At 37.0% G+C, this 25,138-nt stretch overlaps 1 protein-coding gene across 5 annotated transcripts; it reads left to right on the forward strand.

Annotated features, from left to right (window-relative positions):
• Positions 1-746: 746 nt before the first annotated feature.
• On the forward strand, positions 747-16,475 carry LOC131601545 (uncharacterized). Of its 5 annotated transcripts, none has more exons than XR_009283688.1 (17): positions 747-1,787; positions 4,423-4,968; positions 5,067-5,180; positions 5,259-7,226; positions 7,302-7,418; positions 7,716-7,898; positions 7,992-8,054; positions 8,590-8,661; positions 8,756-9,019; positions 10,764-10,883; positions 11,293-11,352; positions 11,578-11,618; positions 11,723-11,800; positions 11,889-11,973; positions 12,599-12,765; positions 15,285-15,678; positions 15,807-16,475. XR_009283688.1 is itself a non-coding variant. In XM_058873395.1 (17 exons), exons 1-16 carry the CDS (start codon positions 891-893, stop codon positions 12,722-12,724), a joined length of 4,650 nt encoding a protein of 1,549 aa, XP_058729378.1. In that variant the 5' UTR covers positions 747-890; the 3' UTR covers positions 12,725-12,765; positions 15,285-16,475. The 5 variants fall into 5 exon arrangements, 3 of the variants coding, with proteins under 3 accessions (XP_058729378.1, XP_058729377.1, XP_058729379.1); XR_009283687.1 differs by having other exon boundaries at positions 15,285-15,599; XM_058873395.1 differs by having other exon boundaries at positions 8,756-8,864; positions 8,949-9,019; positions 15,285-16,475.
• Positions 16,476-25,138: the final 8,663 nt, after the last annotated feature.

Raw genomic sequence — 25,138 nt, forward strand, 5'->3', positions numbered from 1 at the left:
TACCTTTCTATTTTACCTACAAATCCTTTGTTGTTGTTGACGGCGAAGAATGTTAGAAACCTATAGATTAAACCTGAAGAACCTGAAAAAAAATAGTGAAGTTAAAAATCAAATGGATGTTCTAAAATAGAGAGAAGAAATAGAGAAAAGAAAGAAGAAAGAAAAGGAAAAGAAAGAAGAAAGAAGCATGTGGAAAGAGAGAGAAGCAAAAGCGTACAATTTAATTGAAAAAGGTTTGTAAAATAAATATGGTTTTGAAGATTTGTGCAATAGATTTGTTTATGAGAAAAACTTCATGTGTTGGAACATGTGACAACAATAAATGAGGGCACGTAGAACACTGATCTAATATAAAAGAAATGTTACATTTTGAAAAAAAGAAAGTAGTACAAACAGAAAGAAGTGATCTTTGAGTCATAGAAGAAAAGCAATGGAAGCTTATAGTCTTAGAAAACAGAGGGGTAAAATTTGATTTTTAAGAACATTGAATTTCTTATATGGTAGATAACACATAATTTTCACCGTTTATTTTAACTTACATTTTCATATATATATATATATATATATATATATATATATATATATATATATATATATATTTATTATATATATAATAAATATATATATTTATTATATATATAATAAATATATATATTTATTATATATATTTTAAATATATATATTTTCTTTCCAAAAAGATCAACAATAATAGGATTAATACCCGTTGGCATCGCGCATGCGTTCTTTTTCCATTCCTCCCTTCCCCGACCAAACACGACAAAATAATACTCAGACCCCAAATCCCCCGTGGCACCCACCAAATGCGTAGATTCCTCACATCATTTTCCTCCCCAGTCTTCTCAAACTCCTCTACAACAAAATGATCCTCCATGCTCCCTCCTGAAACCCAAGAAAAAACAAAAATCACCATTCCCAAACCAAATCCCAACCCTTCTCCCATGGCTCACCGTCATCTCATCGACTCACTCACCTCCCACATCTCCCTCTACCATTCCCAATCCCCAAACCCTAACCCTAACCTTAACCTTAACCCTAACCCTAGATCCTCCATTCTCAAATGGTTCTCCTCTCTCTCAACTCACCAACGTCTATCTCATCTCACAATTCTCCATTCCAGTTTCGTCCAGATCCTACTCCAGATGCTGTCCAAGCTCCATTCCAACAACAACCACGGTTGCTTCATCCTCCTCCCTGATCTCCCCTCCCGCGATCCGCCTTTTCTCCCTACTCTCTGCTTCAAGAAATCTCACGGCCTCCTCGCTCGAATCGCCGATTCTGACGCTTCCGCGAAGCTGATCTTCGATTCGGTTAGACTTTTCGAGTCACGCGAAGGCGAGGATGGTGTCGCCGGATGCTCTTGCTCGGTAAGGAATCTCGACGCGGTGACGTTTTCTGTTGAGCTTGTGGAGGATGTGGAGAGATTTGTAGAGGCTATGGATAGGATCTCCGGCGGAGGGTTTCTTAGAGGGGAGGAAACCGAGCTTGGGGAGGATTGGATGGAGTTGAATTGGTTGAAATCGAAGGGATACTATGGGATTGAGGCTTTTATTGCGAATAGGATTGAGGTTTGTTTGAGGTTGGCTTGGTTGAATAGCTGTGGTGGGAAGAAGAGAGGTGTGAAATTGAAGGAGAAGTTGAATGTGGCTGGGGTGGCTGCTAATGTGTATTGGAGGAAAAAAGGTTGTCTGGATTGGTGGGGGAATTTGGATTCTGTCACAAGGAAGAAGGTGTTCGACACTATCATCATGAAATCCGCTAAAACTTTGGTATGCTTTCAATTTTTTGGGAATTCTTGCAAACTTTTGATTTTTTAGTTATATGATAAGATTAGAAATGAAAATATTAGAGATAGTGTTGAAGCCGCACCAATAGTAGAGAAATGGTGGAAAATAGGCTTAGGTAGTTTGATGATATAGAGAGAAGACATGTAGATTCAGTGGTAAGGAGAGTAGATCACACGGAGAGAAGTCAAACAACCAGAAGAAAATGAAGACCTAGAAAGACTATAAGTGAAGTTATTAAAAAAGATCTTGAGATTATCGATTTGGATAGAAATATGGTCCTGGATGGCGATAGTTGATCCTTATTGACCCCAGACCCCTTAGTGGGATAAGGCTCAATTGTTTTTGCTGTATAAGATTGGTAGACATTTTTCCATTTTGGCAAAATGAAAAGAGTCTAGTTTTTTGACACCCTGTAAGTGTAATTTACACTTTCAGTAGGTTAAAGCCAAACATTTCTTATAATATAAAGATAAAGATTATAATCATTGACAGTGTAAGAAACCATTACATCGACTGTATTAGATCTAGTCACACGGTTCACAATTCATCTTGGTACGTACGTGGTACGAATTTAGGTACGTGGTACGGAACTCTCAAAAAAGTAGGTATGTGAGGGGTATACATAGTCGATATGTTATTTAGGTTCGTGGTATGTTCAAATATAATATTTGGTACGTTATGATTAAAATAATTTAATTATTTTAAGATTAAGATGGAATGAGTAGTTGAATTTATACAGCTTATATTGAGTGAGAGATAACAGAATTGTCTAACATAATATATATAGCTGAGTCCCACATCGAATATTTTCTTAATATTAAGAGCCAGTATAGCTATAAATATAGAACACTGCAGCTTTACTTTGCAACTTACAAAGGCCTACTTGAATTTGTACCAGCACTCCAATTGAGCAAATGGTAGTTTAATAATTTTTTTTTTTACCTTTTTTAGTGGTTTGTGAGTTACTGTGGCATGCTTACGTTAGCTACCGAAAATCCCGTTGAATTAGTTTAATATTTTATAACTAGCTGCAGTGGTACTCTGGTTCGCTGGTTTATTTGAATTCCTAGAGAATTGTGGTGACCCAGTTCACAAAAGTACCTCGAACCGGTTCGCGCAAACAAATTCGCGGTTCTTTAGGGACCTGGCGAATTATGTGACTAGATGAATTAAATCCAAATGAAATCAAGAAAAGATGTTAATTTGAGAGTGACTTTGGTGGGATAGTAAGGGGAAATTGATTTTGGATGTTGATGGATGATTTATAGTGTAAAAGTTAATGTCCAGTTGGATAACGTAACATGGTATTATCATTATGTTGCATAAGTTGTGGACACATCATAACTTGCTTATAAATATTAACTTTAGTGGATTTACTATATATGTACATTGTCAAAATTTTACTACCTGCATAGGTGTGTGCGAGGGAGTCTAAATTTATTATCTGTGCACATTAAGTATATATTAAACAAAAAGTGAAGCATCATTACAAGTGTAGTACGCGATTGTGCATTTTTTGACAATTATATCAGAAAGTAATTATGATTTTACTAGATTCTTAGTACTTTTGAATCGGGTTTTTGCATTGTTAAGGATATGAATTCAATATAAAACTGACATATTCTGCAGTAATCTTCGTTATTTGAACACATGGTTCTGAGAAAGCAAAAATTTTTCCTTTCCCTTTGTGTTAAGCTTAAATGATGTGCAGACATTAGCGTAAAGATGCCGATCATGTTTTGTTGGCAGCGTTAATGTCTATAATGAAATAGAGAGAAGAATTTAACTGAATTGTCACTTTTTGCTAAATTGAAGTAAAATTTTGGGGGTGGGGGAATGAGGGTGAAAAAGTACTAGTCAATGGTTATGTATACCTTTATTTTTGAAATAGGACATGTTTCAAACAGTGGCTACATATTGTGGTACTTTGATTTGGCTAATAGATTAATATTATTAAAGATAGATCATAGGGTTAATGGGTGATATTGTGCATACATTAAAAAATAATATACTATTTCTTATTAAAACTTAGGTTTGTCTTGTAGAGTTTTATACTCCCTCTGTCCTACCAGTGATTATTTGTAAACAAGAATTGCCACAAAGTGAACTAGCCCTTTTAATTTTCAATATAATATTAATGAGAAAAATATATAACGATTCAGACATGTTTGTATTAAAGAGTAATCAGAAATATATATATATATATATATATATATATATATATATATATATATATATATATATTATCAAGAATAGTAAAAAATTGAATTTATTGGAGAGTAATCAGAAAAATATAGAAATATTATAATGGTTCATACATGTTTGTAATAAAGAGAATATTCAGTAGAAAGAATACACTGTTATAAAAGGCTTGGAAACTCCCATTTTCTAGTTTATCAAAAAGGAAATGATTACAGATTTTCCAAGATCAATAAACTATTCTGTAAGTGTTGTATTTGACGTTTCAAATCAGCTGCACAGTGGGTAAAACTTGGCTCTACCAATTTGTTGAGTTCACAATACAAGGGGAAAAAATTGGTTCCATAAATTGTCAGATTATTATATTTTTGAGGTCGGCTCTAAGTAATAGACTGACTTTTGATCCATAAGTTTTCAGACGAATGAGATTTTGAAAATGGCCAGCAGTGCCTCCAAAGATGAAGTTTGGCTATACAGTAGTGGGATGAGAGTTGATGAGCTACTTGGCTATAATTGTACTGCATCTTCTCAAAGGACCATCCGGACATTTTGCGATGATACAGAATTTGGCAGAATTATTACACCAGTCAACAGTTGTAAAAGGCCTGCAGCTTTAATCAGAGTCTTTAATTCCTTATCTGTGCTTCAAGACATTAACATAATGTTAACATCAAGTATTAATAGTGAATATGATATAGGAACTCTTTTCTTTAGTTCGTTGGGTTCTGTCTCTACAATATCTGATTGTATATTAAGAAAATTGAGAGGTTTTCTGATGGTTATTTCACTTGACTGCACAAAACGTGAGCTACTAGAGGAGGAACATGGCAAATCCTCGTCGGGTAAACCTAAGGAAAAGGTTGGTCTTTCTAACCGTAAAAAGAAGGGACGGACCCGCAATAAAAAGCAAAATCCTGCCCCAAAAACATCTGTGAGTGGTATTTCATGCGAAAATCATCATAAGGTATTAAATAATCTCTTTCATTTCACAGATGGCTGGAATAAGTTTATTGCATAAATGCTAGAATTTACAATTCTGGTTTATTCCATATGTTATTACAGGACATTGATTGTGTAATGGACAGTACAAAGAAGACTGATTTAACAAAACCTGGGGAACTTCCTCTGGGAAAGGATACTTCTAAGGGGAGTTCGTCATCAACTGTAAAAATTGTAGTAAGTCATTTTTTAAAAATCTGGATCATATTTCTTGCTAAAAATTTAATTGGTTTATAATAAGCCACTTGTCATCAGGATAATACTCGGGAATCAAATATTGGCAAACCTCGAACTACACCAAGAAGAAGTAGGAAAGAGAAAAATAAAAATAAAAGCGCCCTTATTGACAATGCAGTTGAAGATTCTCTTGACTCAATTATGCATGCTGCCTCTACCACTATTATTTCTAAAGGTGAGGTGGCAATATGCGATAGGTCTTTTGATAGTTCTACCATTCAGAATGTCAAACATGACGATTCAATTGGTAATGACACCCTTGCTTCAAATTCAAGCCTTAGTTGTTCTTTTAATAGACTTACTAAGGAGAACACCTCTATTGGGAATGTTGAAGGAGAGACTGTTGACAATCTTGCTGAAAGTTGCGATAGTTCAGGTTCTCCGTGTTGTTCATTGCCAAATGAACGGAAATTATTGTCTTCTGAATTAAATACTTGCAACGTAGAATGTGAAGCTATAACACCGCCTGTACCTGCATTGGAGCATGGTAGTTTCTCCAGCAATGACAATACCTGTTCTCTGAACACAACAGGTGCTGCCAAAGCTGATGTAAAGTCAACTATTCATGACAAACCGATTCGAGAGGTTAATGTAAAAGAATTTAGTAAGTTAAGAGAGAGAGATAGATGTCTATTTGATAGTAGAAATTCTGCTTTCTCAAAATGCAGTCCATATGAATGGCCTGGTATACCCTCTATCTATTTTCCATCTTTTAACTCACATCTCCCTCCCGCGACTGACAGATTGCATCTGGATGTTGGGCGCAATTGGCATAATCACTTCTGCCAACCATTTGTTCCCACATTACAGCAAACAAGAAATACACCAATTGAAGGTGGATGCAACCAAATCCTGTCTCGTTCAATTCCTATGAGTTTTGACTGGCCACCAGTTTTCCGTGGTGGTGTGACCCCATCACCAAATTGTAATTATGACTCCAGTTTCATATCTAGGCGGCAATGTAAAGTTTCAAAAGGGTTGGCTGTTCACAGCATGCATGTTGATGCAACAATTCCTGATGATGAAAGGAAGTACTCTGGGGATACATTGGATTTACCTGACCTAGTAACTACACAGGAGTTCACAGATGACTTTGACAACCTCTGTGTATCAGAGGAAGAGTATGATTTTCATGCTGTTTCCGGTATAGATTATAATCAATATTTTGGCGGCGGTGTAATGTACTGGAACCCTTCTGATCATTCAGGAAAAGGTTTCTCTCGGCCTCCCTCTCTCAGCTCTGATGACAGTCTATGGGCTTTGCGTGAAGCTGACATGAATAGGACAGTAGATGATATGGTTGCTTTCTCATCTTCATATAGTACAAATGGTTTAACATCACCAACTGCTGCGACATTTTGCTCTCCCTTTGATCCTGTAGGGACTGGGGCTCAGGCTGTTGGCTATGTAATGTCAGGTAATGAAATTCCTGGGAAAGTGATGCATTCTTCATCAGTTACAGATGCAGCAGTGGATGATGATACTTCTGGTTCTTTGGGTAGTAACTTATCTGGAGAAACTGAAGGGAAGACGGGTGATTCACATCCGTATCCCATTCTACGGCCAATAATTATTCCTAACTTTTCAAGGGAAAGGTCTATATGTGTTGATCATAAAAGCCCTTGTGTTCCTCCTACTAGGCGGGAGCAGCCTCGCATAAAGCGGCCACCATCCCCTGTGGTGCTTTGTGTACCGCGTGCACCACGTCCTCCCCCACCCTCCCCTGTGAGTGATTCCAGGAAACAAAGGGGTTTTCCAACTGTTCGATCTGGTAGTTCCAGCCCAAGACACTGGGGAATGAGAGGTTGGTATCATGATGGAAGTAATTTAGAGGATGCTTGTTTGAGAATGGATGGTGCTGAAGTTGTGTGGCCTTCCTGGAGAAATAAAAACCTTGCAGTGCAACCTCTGATCCAACCTTTACCTGCTGCCTTGCTGCAGGACCGCCTGATTGCAATGTCACAGATAGCACGTGACCAGGAACATGTAAGAAAGATTGTTGCTTAAGTCCCTATTAGATACATATGCGTTGGTGTTCATTGTGGGTGTTTAATTATACAGCCGGATGTCACTATTCCTCTGCAACCTGCCGAGTTACGAAGCTGTTCTGCAACAAGTGCATCTTTATCTTTGATGCATGGAATGCTCCATGATGAGATTGACTCTTTCTGTAAACAGGTATATAGTATATTTTATGGGTGATGTTACAAACACACACTTGAACTTGCACAGTTCTCACATAATCTTTTGCAAACCAGTGGAAAACACTGTTACATTGTAACTTATTCCTAAATGATCCCGACTTTGGATTTAGTACATATCTTTATCCTTAATTTGTCACCATTGTTTCCTTATTTGAATTTTTTCCAATTGGAATCATTATTGAAAATATAGAGGCGTTGTCTTTCTTAATACTGTCATCGGAAAACAACATTCTAATGTAATCAATATTATAATTATATGATGGAATCCAAGGTTGCCGCAGAAAACATGGCAAGGAGGCCTTACATTAATTGGGCTGTCAAGAGAGTTACCCGATCTCTGCAGGTTCTATGGCCCAGATCCAGGACAAACATATTTGGTTCCAACGCCACTGGTATGGCTCTTCCAACAAGTGATGTTGACCTTGTGGTTTCTCTCCCTCCAGTGAGGAACCTGGTAATGTTTTTGTTTAGTTTCTTGTGTTTCTTGGTAGACCATTACCTTATTGGATTAACTTTTGATTCTTTTAAATTATGATAAAATGTTCAGGAACCTATTAAAGAAGCTGGAATATTGGAAGGTCGTAATGGTATTAAAGAAACATGTCTTCAGGTATATTGACAATAAGTACCTACACTCTGTACTTCCAATGTGCACATCTATGATAAGTAGGATCTTTATAGAACTTGTGACACCTACCATGAACATATATGAAGTGCGCTACTCAATAATTTGAGGCTTGGCGACTGATGGGAGACTGGCGTCTCTCTCATTTGAAGTTAGCAAAATGATTGTTATTTGAAATAATAGAAAATACCATATGGTGAGATAATTGACGACAAGAGATATTGATATGATGTTAATTGTTGGTGGATCTATATGCTTCGGTTAGAATTGTCCCAAACATGCCTAAGAAAATGAGACATTATGGACCTTATTAATTGATTGTTTCAATTCTGTTAGAATGAGGTTTGATTTGATTGACATTAAAAAGTAATTTATTGTTTTGTAACTTATTCACTTTTTCTTAATTTTTTGTGAACATGTGATTAAAAGATGAAGTGATATTTACTTTCTAAATATTTTTACAATAAACACAAGTTTTTCAGTATGTCAGACGATTGACACAACTATGTTTATGTGCCAGCACGCAGCGAGGTATCTTGCCAATCAGGAATGGGTAAAAAATGATTCTCTAAAGACAGTGGAAAATACTGCTGTAATACCTCTTCTCTTTGATGTTAATTATTAATCTCAACTTATGCAGTATACACCACTCATTTCTAATACAAATATCTGTATCCTTATATTAGATTCCTATTATTATGCTCGTGGTGGAAGTACCCCAGGATGTTATCACTTCATCAGCTCCCACGTTAAATTCATTAAAGGAAGAGCCACAATGTACAACTGGTGAACATGGTAATGACAGTCATTGTGATACTATCCAGTTAGAAGATCCAGCTTTGCTGAAAAGGTCTCAAACTAATTTTTATGCTGTAAAAGATTCCAAATCAGTTCGTGTTGACATCAGCTTTAAGTCCCCATCACATACAGGACTCCAAACTACAGGAATGGTAATTTCTCGTGACTAGGGCTTTCAATTTTATATAATTTTTGGGTTGCCGTTCTTTTTGATATAGATTTATTTTCTGTTGCAATGGTCTATCCATCTTAACATAGGCACATACATAAACATACATATGAAGCTTCTAGGCTACTGCCTAGTATTTGACTTTTTCCTAGTTCAAGAAGGCGACAGACTTTATTTGTTTGTTATAAATTTTATTCAAAATTTATCTTTATTTGTGGGTTTTATTGAATTTTCTTATTTCTCAAATTTATGTTTTCATTCCAACAGGAAACTTAGTGCCGGTCACCTGTGAAGCAGTCTGCTTGTTTTTTTATTCATTTATGAAGAGAAATATTAAACTAAGCAGCCCAATGCTATGTCTATACTTTGCTTGATTTTTAGTTGAACAATGCATGTTAAGTTTCTGTCGTACATCCTTGACATGTTTCCCAGTAATTCAGCCGCAGGCTCCCGTAGTTGTTAGTAAACATTTCCTGCAAAATTGGGTTAGACCAGCAGAACACCATTATCCCCCATAAGAAATTGGATCCAGTCAGTCCATTAGTTGGAACTGTTCAGACCCAACTGGCTATCGCATAATTCTAAGTGGAAGAGCCATAACTCTATATTCAGATTTGATACTGTATTTGGTGGGATGTAGACCTGATACCCCTACTACACGAGACTCTGCGATGGTTAGTAGTTTTACTGGCAAGTCAAATACTTTCCCATTTCTGCATGACCCACCTAGTGTGTTCAATCATATTTGTGGATCCCTCACTCCTCTTAAGAGTATGAACTGAAAGCCCCTCCCTCTACCGACCCCCACTTTTTATGACAGGCCTTATTCCACTCCATCACTTATTGCCTACTTCAATTTCTGTACATGGTTTGTTACTGTCTGTTGGTTGTTCTGGTCTGTTGGCCATCTCTCCCACTGTTTTTTTCTTGTCACATGTCTGTGAGCTTTATTCTATATTTGCATAACTTATGTTCTTTTTTTGTGTGTAGTGTTGTGTAATTTAAACTTCACCGCCCTCCGTTTTTGCAGTCTTTTACGTCCTCTGTTTTATTAAAAGACCTCTTTTATTCCGCTCTTTCTATTATTTTTTCTACCTTACCTGTTTTGTATTTTGCACATAGCAGCCTAATCTTATTGAGTTAACATTCATGCCTTCAATTTTGCCAAAAAAAATATTATGCATTCAATTTATTCTTTAACTTTTCAGCATTAATTGCATGTATTGTAAATTACTCATTGTTGACATGTTGTTTATATAAACTTCAGTTGACTTATTGATTATCACATATGTTTTCTGGTTTGCGTACTTTACAATTTTAAGCTCTATCCTAATGACTTGTCATCTATGCCTGAAATTTTGAATTTTTAAAAACATTTGTGTGTAATAATATAAATATAAATTACTTGTCCTGTATAAAAAATCTCCAGTTATTGGTATATAAGTTAACCTGGTATATAGTGTATGCTTTTGGGATCGAACGCTCCACACTTCTATTTGAGATTGACAACCGTAATTATAGCTCTCTGTTTGGGTGGACATTAAACCAATCTCCACCCTTGAGCTAAAGTGAAGCTTGACTGACTAGGTTCTAGGCTGCACGTAGGATCACCTTCATATTCTGTTCTCCAACCTATTTGGTTCAATCATAAATATTGAGTTTGAAAGTATTATTGGTTTCACAATTTCATTGCTTAACCATGCAAATTATGATACTTCTGCCTGTAGGTTAAGGAGTTGACGGAACAATTTCCTGCTGCTACTCCTCTTGCTTTGGTGCTGAAACAGTTTTTGGCAGATCGAAGCCTTGACCAGTCCTACTCTGGTGGCTTAAGTTCTTACTGTTTGGTATGTATTTTCTCCCTTTACATAAAATTTTCATCCCTTAATGAATTACTCATATCTCCTTTATGTTAGAGTAACAAATTGCCATGGCTAATGTAATGCCATTCTCTGTTACTTGATTGTAACTAATTTGTACACTAGTAATGATTTTATTTTCTCATTAGGACATGGTTACCAATAATCTGTGGTTATAATTTATTCATATGATCAATCTGCAAATATGTCATCAATTTCTTTCTACATCTGTTATATGTGTGTTTGTCATCCTTAGTGCCATGCTCTTTATCAATTGCCTTTGTCATCAGTTGTATTTAATTTCTCTATGCCACTATGTTTCTTGAGAAGTATTCTTTCAGGATTTAAGGAGGCTGCCTGTATTTTATAATCTTGTTTATTGTTATTTTGTATGTAGGTACTGCTAATTATACGTTTTCTTCAGCATGAGCACCATCTTGGCCGGCCGATCAACCAAGTAAACTTTGAGCTTTTTATTTGTTTAAGTCTATATATGTTGATAGCCACCTAGGACCAAGTAGAAAGGAACATCAATCCAGAATTTGTTATTTTTTAATCAATGACTGTGGCATAAAAACACCCTAACTGGGTTGTAAAGTGTTGTAGTTCTTACTTTCTCGGTTCCTTTTTACTTACAGTTACACTACTGCCACTGAATGGATTTTCTTCCATTTTCTTGCAGAATTACGGAAGTCTTATGGTTGATTTTCTTTATTTTTTTGGGTGAGAGAACTAAATATAATTTTATTTTTTTCTTGTTGCTATTGGGCATTGCATAATCATGAACAATTTTTGGTTAAATATCATTACAATTATTTTTCTTCTAGGAATGTGTTTGATCCCCGTCAAATGCGGATATCAGTGCAAGGAAGTGGACTTTATATAAAAAGAGAAAGAGGTTGCAGGTAATAGATAAATCAAACAATCTGTGTACAGTGTGACATCATTTTAATTTACTTTTCTCCAACTAATTGAAAATTGCCTTATTTGCAGCATTGATCCAATTCACATAGATGATCCTCTTTTTCCAACAAATAATGTGGGAAGGAATTGCTTCAGAATCCATCAATGTATTAAGGTAATATAATGCAGACAACATAATGCAGACATTATTTACAAATTTTCCTTGGCCAAGTCTCTGACAAAAAGAAACATGTGGTGTAAATTATCCTTTGGCATTTATGCTAATCTGTCTTGTGCTTAATGCTGAGAATGATAATGCTTAGCGGATTGTGGTATTATTACTTTTTTGAGTTAACTGATATTGCGGGGTTTTCCGCCATAGTTCGCTATAACGGTGCAACAAAGCGGGATTTTGGCTCTCCACCACAGACCGCCATCGACAAAACTGCTCCGGTCATTATTATAAGCCAAGTTGATTTTTTTGAGTCATTGAAAAACTAATGTATCCGGTCTCTATATAGATCAGATACATCAGCTGATCAATGAACCGAATAAGTCAAATTTGCTTATAATAGTGATAGGAAGAAGTATGTTATTTTGAGGATTCTCATGCTAAATATTTTTCTTACGTTTAGGAAATTAAAATGCTAATTTGGTAACAAACGTGATTCTTGTTGTTATTTATGCTTTTGTTGGTTGCCAATTCATCTTATTCCTGCACCATGTTTATCTTAAGATTTATGCCTTAATGAATTTGTTTTTACTGGTACTGCAGCTCATAAATTTTAACAATGGTGCAGGCATTTTCAGAAGCTTATATTGTTCTTGAAAATGAACTGACGCTCATAAATGGTGATGGCGAGTCATGCTCGAAACCATCTTACAGACTGCTTCCAAAAATAATCTCAAGTCTTGATGTATCGTAAAGATTCTTGTTACATGAAGACCGATTAGTTTTGTCTGAAAGGTACGTTCATGTCACCAGTAACTTGTGACAATCATCATGATATTTCGACTCGCTTTGGTTCATTCCTCACAATAATAAATGTTCAATTTAGAGTAATATCTTTGTTAGAAATGAAATAACTGGACTAGAGGTGTATGACAGTCTGTCACTTTTTTCTTTTTTATTTGAAGTTAAGGATACTGGTTTTTTGTTGAGAATGTAGTCTATTATATAAAACGTAGACCGGTCATTGACTCAATCTAGGCATTGGATCAATGGGCCTCTGATTGAATCAATGAGTCGCCGGTGGAATAAGTTATACTAAAAAATATATTGAAAACAAATAAAATATATTCTTTCATCCGAGTTATGTGTGTTTCTTATAGAAAGAAATATGCACAAATTGATAGTACTTACAGAAAATATATTCTTTCATCAGAGTTATGTGTGTTCTATCGCACCACCTCTTTAGTTAAAATCTCAACAACTTTTCTTGTTGTATACGGATGTTTTGGGAAATTAAATGTCGATATTAGATAGTCTATCCACTACTACAAAAACAGCTTCATACCCCTTTGATTTTGGAAGACCAGTTATGAAATCAATTGAGATGTCCTCCCAAACTCTCTGGAATTGGCAGTGGATGCAACAGACCCATCGGAGAAGACCCAGAGTACTTTTGACGTTTGCAAATAAGGGGTCACGACCACTAACAATAGACCATGGAACACCATGGAGACGCACCACCTTTTTAGTTAAAATCTCAGCCACTTTTCATGTTGTATATGGGTGTTTTGGAGGAATAAAATATCCACATTTAGATAGTCTATCCACTACTACAAAAACAGCTTCATACCCCTTTGATTTTGGAAGACCAGTTATGAAATCCATTGAGAAGTCTTCCCAAACTCTCCGGAATTGGCAGTGGCTGCAAGAGACCCATCGGAGAAGACACAGTACTTTTGACGTTTGCAGTTAAGGGGTCACGAACACTAACAATAGACCATGGAACACCATGGAGATGCACCACCACCTCTTCAGTTAAAATCTGAACACCATGGAGATGCACCACCACCTCTTCAGTTAAAATCTCAGCCACTTTTCGTGTTGTATTTGGGTGTTTTGGGGGAATAAAATGTCCATATTTAGATAGTTTATTCACCACTACAAAAAACAGCTTCATACCCCTTTGATTTTGGAAGACCAGTTATGAAATCCATTGAGATGACCTCCCAAACTCTGGAATCCGCAGTGGCTGCAACAGACCCATCGGAGAAGACGCAGAGTACCTTTGACGTTTGCACACGTCACGATTCTGTAGAAAATTTTGAGCTGACTTCCTCATTCCTATCTAGTTAAGATTCCCTGTTAATATCTCCAATATATACCAAAAAACCCGAGTGGCCACCAGTACTGGATGAATGGAATTCCTTCAACATTAAGGGTACGTACTCAGAGTCTGAAGGCAACACCAACCTACCATGCTAGAACAGCCTCCCTTAGATCAACTGGAAACCCGGTTGAGATGTAGGTTTCTATTGCAAATCAGCCATCACTTTCTTCAAATAAGGATCATTCCTTCATGTTGGATTTGTGGGAATGACGTTATTCCCTTTAGTTCCATCTCACTCGGCAAACCAAACACAATTTTAAAATCCCATCTCTTCTCTCACCTCCTTTCCCCTTCAATCCATTAAAATCCCTCCTCTCTATTGGATTAAGCAGACCCCTAATGAAGGGGAAGTCTCCCCTTCCCATGCAAACCAAAAAATCTTCACCCCCACGTCTTTGGGATACAGTTCATTAGATCTTTGCACACCCACAGCTTGTTTTATTCTGGTTAACATTTATTTTGGGTAGCATGTATTTTTGATTAATAAGCTAGCAATCTATTACTATCCTGATGTTATGATATACATTAACCTACATTTTTTCATTGTTGGTGTAAAACAATTTTTGAAATTCTGGGTGTGCATACAATAAAAAAACAGTAGTGCTAATCATGCATGTAGCGCTTCTACCATGTTGTTGCTTCTATATGGAAGCTTACTTAGAAAACTCAAATACAAGCTAAATCAAGTTATTCCTAAAGTCAGAGTGTTATTATGAGATGATTTGATCTTCTGTCTCCAGATGGAATGTTCATGACTTATTATAATGTTTCCGTATGTTTTACATTGTGATATACTCCCTCCGTCCCATATATAAGCAAATTTCACTTTTTAGGTTCATTGAATAATTAATGTATTTGGGCTATGTGTCGATCAGATACATTAATTATTCAATGAACCTAAAAAGTAAAATTTGCTTATAATATGAGACGGAGGGAGTACATGGGTATATATGATGATGATATACATTACAAATTGTTGCCCTTGATATGTGTGTTGGCTCACATGATTCTAGTCTGCATATACTTTGAAGTGGAAAACTTATTGATTACCATGGGTCCATAGCTTTCAAGATTTATTGATTTTTATTCATGTACATACATTCTTTCACATAATTTGAATGATTATATTCAGTTTTCTGTTGGGCAGGTTCGTTCTTGGGTTTGTGCAAAGTTGTGCATGCCAAGAAGATATTGGGTTGTTACTCTAGTGACGTGGAGTATACATGGAATGATGGAAACTGAATCACTATCCAAAGGCTTGCATTCCATGCGGGTGGGTCAAAACTTAAACAATGCAAATATTTATGAGTTGATCTCCAGGCACTGCCTAAGATGATTACAAGATTTTTCACTGTACTTGGTGCCAAGAACTAGCTTAGGACTTTATCATTCTGGTATGGTGGATCATCTATGGACTTTAAACTTGTTACTGGCTTGATTACTGGTTCTCTGTCCTCTGCCGGTGAGTTATTTAATTCCTAGTGAATAGCATCAGTGGAGTTTCTCAGAACATAAGGCATATTGCTGATGCCACCACAATTGTATGCATACTTATTGTTTTGTACTAAGTTGGAAGCAGTTTCTGTGTCATTTGCTTATTAATTTTTTTATCTTTAGTTTCTTTTGAACATTTTCTTCTCAACATCTAAGCTCTTCTGTATTTATATAGTTTCAGGATTTGTAGGGCGGCACGCAGAAGGAAATTTCTGATAAGCACCTAAACACTGCTGCTCGTGAAATCCTATCTTAAAAGTTTGCAGACAAGGACAATGAATCAAGCCATTTAAGTGTCTGTCTGGATGGACGGTGAATTTGGTAAAATCACTGTTGCACAGTGATATTGTTGAAGTTTTAGCTTTTGCCAAAATGGTAATGACTCATCATGATTCTGCCAATCTCACTGGTAAGTGGTAACCCAAATATGCGCCAAGTACTCTCCAACAAGCATCATAGACTACATGATGCTGGATTTAGACACCCCTTATTGCCCAAATTCCCACCATAATGCTACCTTTGAGAGCCGATGTTTCGCGGCGGCACTCTACAATGCTTCATATTTTTCAAGTTAGCTCCTATATATGTAGCCCTTTTTGCGTCACTGATAATCAACTCTGATACCATATGATAAACATCCAAACACTTGGTATTCCTTCCCTTAAACGCCAGCTGTCAAACAACTTAAGGGCCCTTTGCTACATGATGTTGGACTTAGGCACCTCTTAATACTCAAGTCCCAATCAACTTATTGCATGTTTTTCTCTAGATATTTTATCTTTCTGTAATTATTTTCATATCAAAATAAACTCTGAACTCAGCAAAACATAACAATTGTTGTCAACTTTATTTTGCACTTTAACTAAATTTCGCAATTTCTTAGTCTAAATTCATTTTGAAATTAAGATAGTTGTTGCCTTTCAACTCATTGGATAAATGATCTTATTATTAACTCAAATTTATTTATGAATATGACATGTCCCTGTTTCGTTTACTGGATCTCCATTTATTTTATGCGACACTTATGCTGAAAATGATGTCACTTATTCGAACCCAAAGTGAAGGAGTGGATGTTTTTAGTTATTATCATATTATTAGTAACAGCATATCCCTTAATATCCCAGCATGTAAATTTAACACATTTTAGAAAATGACAAGAAAAGTATTTACAGAGAAAACAAAATCTTTAATTTTAAACTGATGAGTAATGCACAAGCCTGATTTATAAGAAAAAAAAGGCAACTTTTACAAGGTGTGTTTGTGGGTTGGGTTGGGTCTGATTTGATTAAATCAAATATTTGACTCAACCAATAGTCTTTGGTTTAAGTTGAGTGTTCAACTCGTACTTCTAAAAATAAACTCGAACTAAATCAACTAGCTCATCAATGGGTTGAGCTGAGTTGGTTCGTAAGTCACCTATTAAATATAATTTTTAAATTCTAAATAAAATATCAATTTAATTAACACATTTATTTTATAAAAACATTAAAAAATCATAAAATTTTGTATTTAATTTAAATAAAATTTATTATTTAATATCTAAAAATTCTTTTACGATTCCGATCAAGTAAAAGAAAATATACAAATGGTGTAAAGTATAATTTAAAAGATAAGATATATCTCCGAATAAATAAATTTGATCTTTTAAATTTGATTTAGACTTAGACTTTTACAATTATTAAGAACTATAATTATATTAAAAAAAAATGCATGGTAAGATTTATGCTTGATAATTTATAAATAAAATAAATAAAAATAGATTGACATGTCAACGAGTTTGGTTCGCGGGTTCGTGGGTTTAAAACTTTAAACTCGTTACCCGAACCAAATACTAATGGTTTTGAATGTGTTGGTTCGGATTAAACCCGTACATGATTGGGTTGGGTAAAAATAAGGGTTGAGTTGGGTGAGTGGGTTCGCAGGTTGGCCCGTATCCATGAACACCCCTAACTTTCACGCTTAAAGATAGGGTTGACCCTCTTCGGAATAATGTAGTGTCTCCAGCAGAGTCGCCACTTTTCTGTAGCGGTTAACTCAAACATTTTAGTAAAGTCGCCACCGCGCTTTATTGTTTCCAAAATAAATGGGAAAAAGAGCGAAATAAAATCCACATAAATTTTTAAAATCAAAACTAATAAATTTATCAGAGATATTTGATTCGGGGGTTGGTTATGCGAGGGGAAGGTATTAACACCCCTCACATCTACGGTACTCTGAAGGAACCTCTTTGAAATACATATTTGTTATTACTATTATAAAACCATTTTTTTTTGTGTTTTGTTTAAAAATAGTGGGAGGATGAGAAAAAAAGATTTTAAAAGTGTGTTCGACACGACATCACATCGTGTGCCTACATACCCCTTAAGTGCAATAGGGAAGTCAAAGTATTTGTAGTTCCCCTTAAAAGGAAAATAAAGAGTCAAATGACAAAATCTTTTTGGGTGTTGAGCTTTAACAATACTCAACAGGTTTTTAAAATGTTAAGCTTTAACAATACTTAACAAAATTTAAAAGATGCCAAACTTTAACAATACAAGGCAAGGGTTGATTTTAAAAGAGGTTGGTCGAACTTTAATAATACAAATCCAAGGGGTTTGAGTTTAAAAAGGTCGAGCTTTAACAATACAAAACCATTTTTAAAACAAGGAGAAAAGTGTTAAGCTTTAACAATACAAAGCACAAAGTAAAAGAGTTGGAAAAGAGAGCGAGTACCTTGACAATTTTAGTCAATACCATTTCCATTTATTTGGAGTTTAGGCAACATCTTAAGCAATCATTCATGGTGAATATCTCATGTGGTGTGTGTGATATAACATGTGTATCATGGATACAATCAAAGATGAGTTCAAGATAAACCAAGATATCAATGTATAAACATCTCATGGATATATATATATATATATATATATATATATATATATATATATATATATATATATATATATATATATATATATATATATATATATATATATATATATAGAAACATAACCAAACTATAAATATACAAAGATGTAAATTAACAAGCATATGTACGAGTGAATGAAAAAGGAGATCATAGCAACTTGTTAATAATAACATGGTATTGCTTAGGGATAAAAAAGATCAAGGGATCACAAGATTAGGGTTTTGTATGTACATCTAAACCTAATCATTTTATTTTTTATTCACAAAATTTTAGATAAAACCCTAAGTGAATCAACTAAGGGATCATGCTTCTCTTCTCAAGGTTGACTAATCTAAGCCCTAGTTAGTTCCTATCAAATCAACTGATGAAAAGTATTAAAGAGAGTTTGATTTAAAAGGCCTTTAAAAGGATTAAAAACATTATTTTTGTTTTAATTTAAAATTGATTAAATAATAAATATTTTTGGGTTTTTAAAATATGGTCTAAAAATATATCACATAATCAAGGTGTGTACAAAAAATTAGACAAAAATAAGTTGATTTGATTTGTTCAATTATTAATCAATGTTGTAAAGAAAAACAATAAAAATATAGGAATGCAGTTGGTAGGTCTTGAACCCACACCACTATGATTGTCAGCTTAAAACATAACCATTGAGCCAACGTGCTTCAACTGTTAACCAAATGCGCGTAATAATATATAATAAAAAACATGTTCTAAAGACAAATTGAACTTCATCTTCAACCTCTAGCTCATGATTTTCCAGAAATGCATCATGCTCAAAACTCAACCATTTTGGAAAGTGCAAACATGAAAATCACTCCATTTTTCCTCACGATTCCAAATATGTATCAATCATTCATTTATTTTAACTGTGACTCAATAATTTTTGAGAAAACCTCAAGAACCCTAAAACTTCAATTTCAAATTAAATGGTATATACAAACGATAAACGAACACAAATAGAGGGGCTTTGATCCTTACATTGTGCTGAAAAGGATGCAGAATCAAAGAAGTTCAAGTTTTGAAAGTTACCTATGAGGCTGGAAATCGAAACCTGGATTAATGGATTTTTAAAAGTGAAATGATGATCTGAATAGCTTCCTTGGACCTTGGTGAAGCTATTTGATTGCTTAGAACACTTTGAAGTTGCTGAAATTGCTCTACCCAAATCCTCTTGCAAATGGCAAAAGTTGAAAATGTGGAATGATGTTCAAGGTGTTACATATGAAATCTTAAGGCTTGAACAGTTCTGATGAGGTGTATGGAAGGTGTTTGGATGGTTGTTTGACACAGAAAACACTTGGAACTTAAAAATGCTAAGTTTATGCAAAGTGACAAATTTAAAGTTTCAAGTGAGGTAGTGAATTGGAGAATTTCTATGTGTTTGATTTCAGAGGCAAGACCCTCTTCAAATAATTTCATGTATGGTGTTTCTTCAAATTCTAAAGAAAGCTTGATGGAAAGTGGCCTCAAAGATGACTATTTTTCAAGAATAAATCTGCCTTGGAAAATTTTCTAAGTGTTAGAGAAAAAGTAGACAACTTCAAAGCTCCATAACTTAAAAACCATTCATATTTTGGAAAATATTTCACACTGACAAAGTTGTAGATTTTGACTTTTTATTCATGCGAGGCTTTTGAGCACAAAATTTGGCCAAGTATTGAGGAAGTTATGGCCTTTCAAAGTTGAGTAAAAAACATGTATTTCTCATGAAAAAGTCAAAACCTTAATTGTTGACTTTTTGATTCTTGATTGATTTTCTTGATTTTTATTGATCAAATGACTTCAATAATCATATATTCATGATTTTGATCTTCAAAAGTCCATGGTTGACCAAATTTCTCAAAAGTCAAAGGTGATCTTGAATAGTTGACTTTTTCCAAATGATTTGATTTCTTCCAACCATCAATTGAATCAAGCTCTTCTAGATAAATGGATGATATGAGTGTATTATAATGAGGAATTGGAGATACTTGAATCATAATTTGATCCATGGAACCATGCTTTGACCAAAAGTCAACTTTCCAGAGAATTAGGTCAAAAATCCTACTTGTGTACCAGATGAATTTGAAAGTTGTTGATCTTGAATTTAACCACACTTGGGCTTGGATATTGATGAGAGGGATCAATTGAGCATATGAAAATTTTTGAGCTTCTTTGTGAGCCTCAAAACCGTAATTGCTTGAGTTCCTTGATCAACCACCTATCTTGGGACAAGCAACAAGCAAGCACAATCTTTTTGTATATTTTGGTTAGTAAATGATGCATGGATAATTATGTATAATGATAATGATGATGATGATGAAACTCTTGGTGCTTAATACAAAATGAGGTGGAATCTCAGGGTCAAAAATTGGGGTACAACAGGAGATTATTACAACTTAGTTCTAAGTATTCTCTGTTGAAGTTTTCATTCTGTATTTGGATAAGCAATCTTGCTGGCATAATTTGGAACAGTTCTGAAGCAATTGTCATTTACAGTATTATTGCATTTTATATCAGGTTCTATTTAATTACTTTCTATCAATTTATGATTGTTTTGATATCCTTGTTGTACAGCTGCCCCAATAATTATTATTTATGTTGAAATCATGTTTTATTCCAAGATTAATAATTGCGATAACATGTTTAAGTTTAAAACAATGTCTGACTAAATATTTTGATACCGATATGTGATAACCGTCGTATGGACGAGATTCGGTAATAATTGGCGTTAATTTTTATAAACTATTTTTCTGGTTTTAGTTTCTGATCTTACCGGGCAGATCAGATGACCAACAACAATGAAGGCTTGAAGTTCGGGATGACGAATATGGAGAAAAAGGTGTTGTACCTGCAAGGCACTCCGATGCCAAAGTAAGTATGTATTCCACAAGGTACAACAAAGTAATGGGATTTTAGTGGTAAGAAAAAGATTACCTTGCCCTCTGTATGTAGAGGGTTATTTATAGGATGTTTTTGGAACGGATTGGACACCTCCTTCTAGGGCGGATACTTAGGAGACGCGTGGCTTGGTTGTTTACCGAGCACGAGGGGTCCTCGTGGTCGGTTACTTGGCAAGTTTGCCCAGTCTGGTTGGATGGAAACCCCCACGTGCATTCTGAAGTGTATTGGGCCGAAGGTGGGAATGGCCCAATTGATTGGATTGGGCCGGTCCAGAACAGGAGCCCCCCAAGTCGTTGCTTCCGGTTAGAGGAGTGACGACTTATAGGAAGTTGATCCGAGGGTCCGAGCCCAGGCTATCCAAGGGAGGTAGGCCGTGCGTTTCCGGGGAGAAGAAGGGTTAGGCCGGGAGTAAGGAAGCGTGTTGTTTCAAAAATTTAATAGGGGGCGTGTCGCATTTAATGTGAAATGATGGCTAATCTATTCCCTAGGCTATAGGGTTAATGATTGCCATTCCTCTGAATAGTACAGCACGTGCGGCGCGCGTGGTACCTTATGCCTCTTATAAATAGCAGAACCCCTCATCTTTCCAAACTTTTCAAGTTTCAGTTGATTCGTTCTCTCTTCGCCGGCCTTTCTTCTTGCAGTGGGGTTTGTTACATATTCTTCAGTCTTTCCTCAAAATCGTACCTGTAAGTTACCTTTTAATCTTTACGTTTTGTATTTTTATGCTTCGATCACTGTTTAGAACCTGATTGCATGTGGTTAGGGTAGGTTTTTAGGAAGATTTTGATGAGGATAAATGATGAATGTGGTGGCGTATGGCGGAGATATGGGGTTTCTCCGTCATCCACGGTAGCATTTTGATGAGTTTATCTTTAGATTCCAGCTTTTTGTACCGTCGAAAGACGTTTGATTATGCTTTTGGTGTTTTCTCTTCGTATGCGCGCGTCATAGTTAGATGTTCTGCGTTTTTGCCCTTTTCTCGGGCGCGAACTTTATCTGGCTCGGAATTTGTGTTTATGGAGGGGCAAGGACGTGGTTCATCTGGTCTATGGGCCGTTGATGTGCCCTTTCACTCTGGACGATGGTGGAAGGGTGGATTTGATTTAATTGTCGAATTCACTGTTCTCTCATGTGTTTCAGGTGAAAATGACCGATGAAACTCGTCCGATGGCGTCGGACTCGTCGTCCTCAACCCCTCCGGCCCGGCAAGAGGCGCCTCAGCGGGCCTGGGTGCACCAAGAGGCACTGGACATAGAGAGCCATTTTGTGGAGGATGACTCTGATATTTTCACCGAGGTGGGCGAAGGGTGGTCGGTTTTGATTCCGGCCGAAGACGACCGAATCTGCGATGTCCCTGGATTTAATTCCTATGTACGAGGTGGTGTTCCGGGAAATGGGTTTTCGTGCCCCTTTTACTGAATTCCAAGTGGCGGTGCTCAACCATTTGGAGGTGGCCTCTGGGCAGCTTCACCCTAATTCAATTGCTTTTATTCGAGCCTTTGAATTCGTTTGTGCCCATTTGAAGATAGCGGCGACGCTTTCTCTGTTTTTCTATATATTTTGTGTTCAGCGTACGGTGAAGGACGACCGCTATGGATGGGTGTCTCTGAAGCAGTCTAGAAAGGTTTTCAAGTCTTATTCTGACTCTTTGAAGGGCTATAAGTCCCGCTTCTTCCTCATCCGCCCTCACTCTCGGGAAGCTCAGGAAAGTGTCTTTGATCGCGTGCCGACTTTGGATATTAATGGTCGTCTGGTGCTTAATGACATTGGGGAGCCCGTCACCTCTCGTCGGTATAAGTTCAGGTTTTTCTGGTCACGGGACCACTTTAGGTATGGGACCGACCAATACATCACCCGACTCTCAGATTTGGACGATGATGCTCGAAGGGATTATGCTGCTCTTCAGCAGTTCGTGCAGGGTCTTCCCGTCGTTGCTAAGGTGGACCGCTCAGGGGTGATTAGTATTAAGGAGCTTCTAGCTGGGGGTACCGACGAGGGAGCGTTTTCTTATTTGGGTACCATCTTTATGTTGTTTTGTTTTTTGTTTTAGCTCTGTTGTTTTAGTAGCTTCTCTCCTTACTGGTTTTATGAGGGGCAGAATTCTCACATTTTTTCCTTTTCTTTTCGCAGAGTCAATGGATCGTGCCCGTCATGACCGGATGCTGAGGCAAGCCAGCAAGTTGAAAGGAGTTGTTAAGAAAAGTGCCAGTCCTCGGTTGGCAGCTGTGCAAAGGTCCCCAGTTGCAGGTTCGGGTGCTTCTTCCTCCTCTGCTGGCGTCCCTGGTTCCCCTTCCAGGACTCCAGATTAGGGTGAATCCTTGAGGCCAGTCACGGTGCTTCCTTCTCCTCTCCGCCCAGAGCCTGATCCGGATGTCTTGGTCTGCCGCAAGCGCCAAAGAACCGAAGCCGTGGATCTTACTCAGGATGAGGTTGCTGACATTTTTACCCTTCCTTCGTGCTTTCTTCAGCCCAGATTCTTCGAAGGTGGTCCTTCCTTGACTATTCCGCGTGCTGAATCTTTGCATATTGAGGGTTTGGATCCTTCTGTTCGTCAAAGGGTCCTCGTGCAGGATGCTTCGGCCGTGGTCCGTCTTCTGCAAATGGCCACTCTCTATGCTCGCTCGGCACCTTTGTCAGCGGAAGCAGCGAAGTAGCTTCAGGAGCAAGTCAATATGAGAGCCTCTGCCTCGGAGGAGAAGGACCGATTGCTGAAGGAGCAGGGCGAGGAACTGGACACGGTGAAGGCTCGGCTGAACCAAAAGGAGGCTGCTCTGATGGACGTGCAAGGTCAATACACCTTGCTTTCCAGGACTTTGTATGGAACAATGCTGTCTTATTCGGTTAGGGAGGCATCTCTTCGTCGTTCTCAGACTCCTGCTGAGGACGAGTCGGAAGAGGAGAGGGCTCTTTTAACCCGGGCATAATTGATTCAATATATCAGAGTTTTGGGGAGCGATTGTGTGGCGGCTGCCGAGGATACCTATAACTCCACTGTGGCCCAACTTAAATTGAAGAATCCGGGGGTGGAGTTGGTGATCGAAGGTACCGGGCCTTAACACCGTGTGGAGGGCGACCAGATTGTTTCTCCGGCCTTCGGGGAGGATCCCGGGACCCAGGGAGCCGAGGATGTCCAAGTCGAGGAAGGTGTTTGAAGATTTTCTGTCTAAGTGTGGGGCCTGCGTGCCCATATTTTGTAAAGTTGTTTTTCTGGGGGGTATGCCCCCCGTTTTGATTTTGTATGCACATTAACCGGCTCGACCTAGATGGCCGTAGTTGGGCACATTTGCAGGTTTTTTACCCGTTTTTTATTTATCGTACTTAGTTTTTAACGCTTATGTTTTGTTTTCTTTGAAACTTTGTGCGCATGTGTTTTCTTTTTTGGGAAACGTGTTTATTGGTTCCCAACGTATTTTCTCTTTAATGTTTTGTTTGCTTCCCGATATTGCTGTTCCCCTTCTTCCCATATAAAAAAGAGGTCTTATGGACCTCTCTTTCTTCATTTCTCGCAGGGATGGGTGGAGCTAACAAGAAAAAGGTATCCTCAACCTCGTGTTCCCGTGGAGTGAAAAATGTGAAGGAGAAGAAGCAGGCTTCGACCGGCTCCGCTTCTCGTTCTCGTGGCTCTCTTAGTTAGATGCTCGTGCTCGGGCGACTGGTGTGAGAGTCGTGGTTGACGCTAATGGTTCTGAGACCGAGTGGGATGAAGA

The sequence above is a fragment of the Vicia villosa genome, linkage group LG5 (assembly GCF_029867415.1).
Source record: "Vicia villosa cultivar HV-30 ecotype Madison, WI linkage group LG5, Vvil1.0, whole genome shotgun sequence".
Lineage (NCBI taxonomy): Eukaryota > Viridiplantae > Streptophyta > Magnoliopsida > Fabales > Fabaceae > Vicia > Vicia villosa.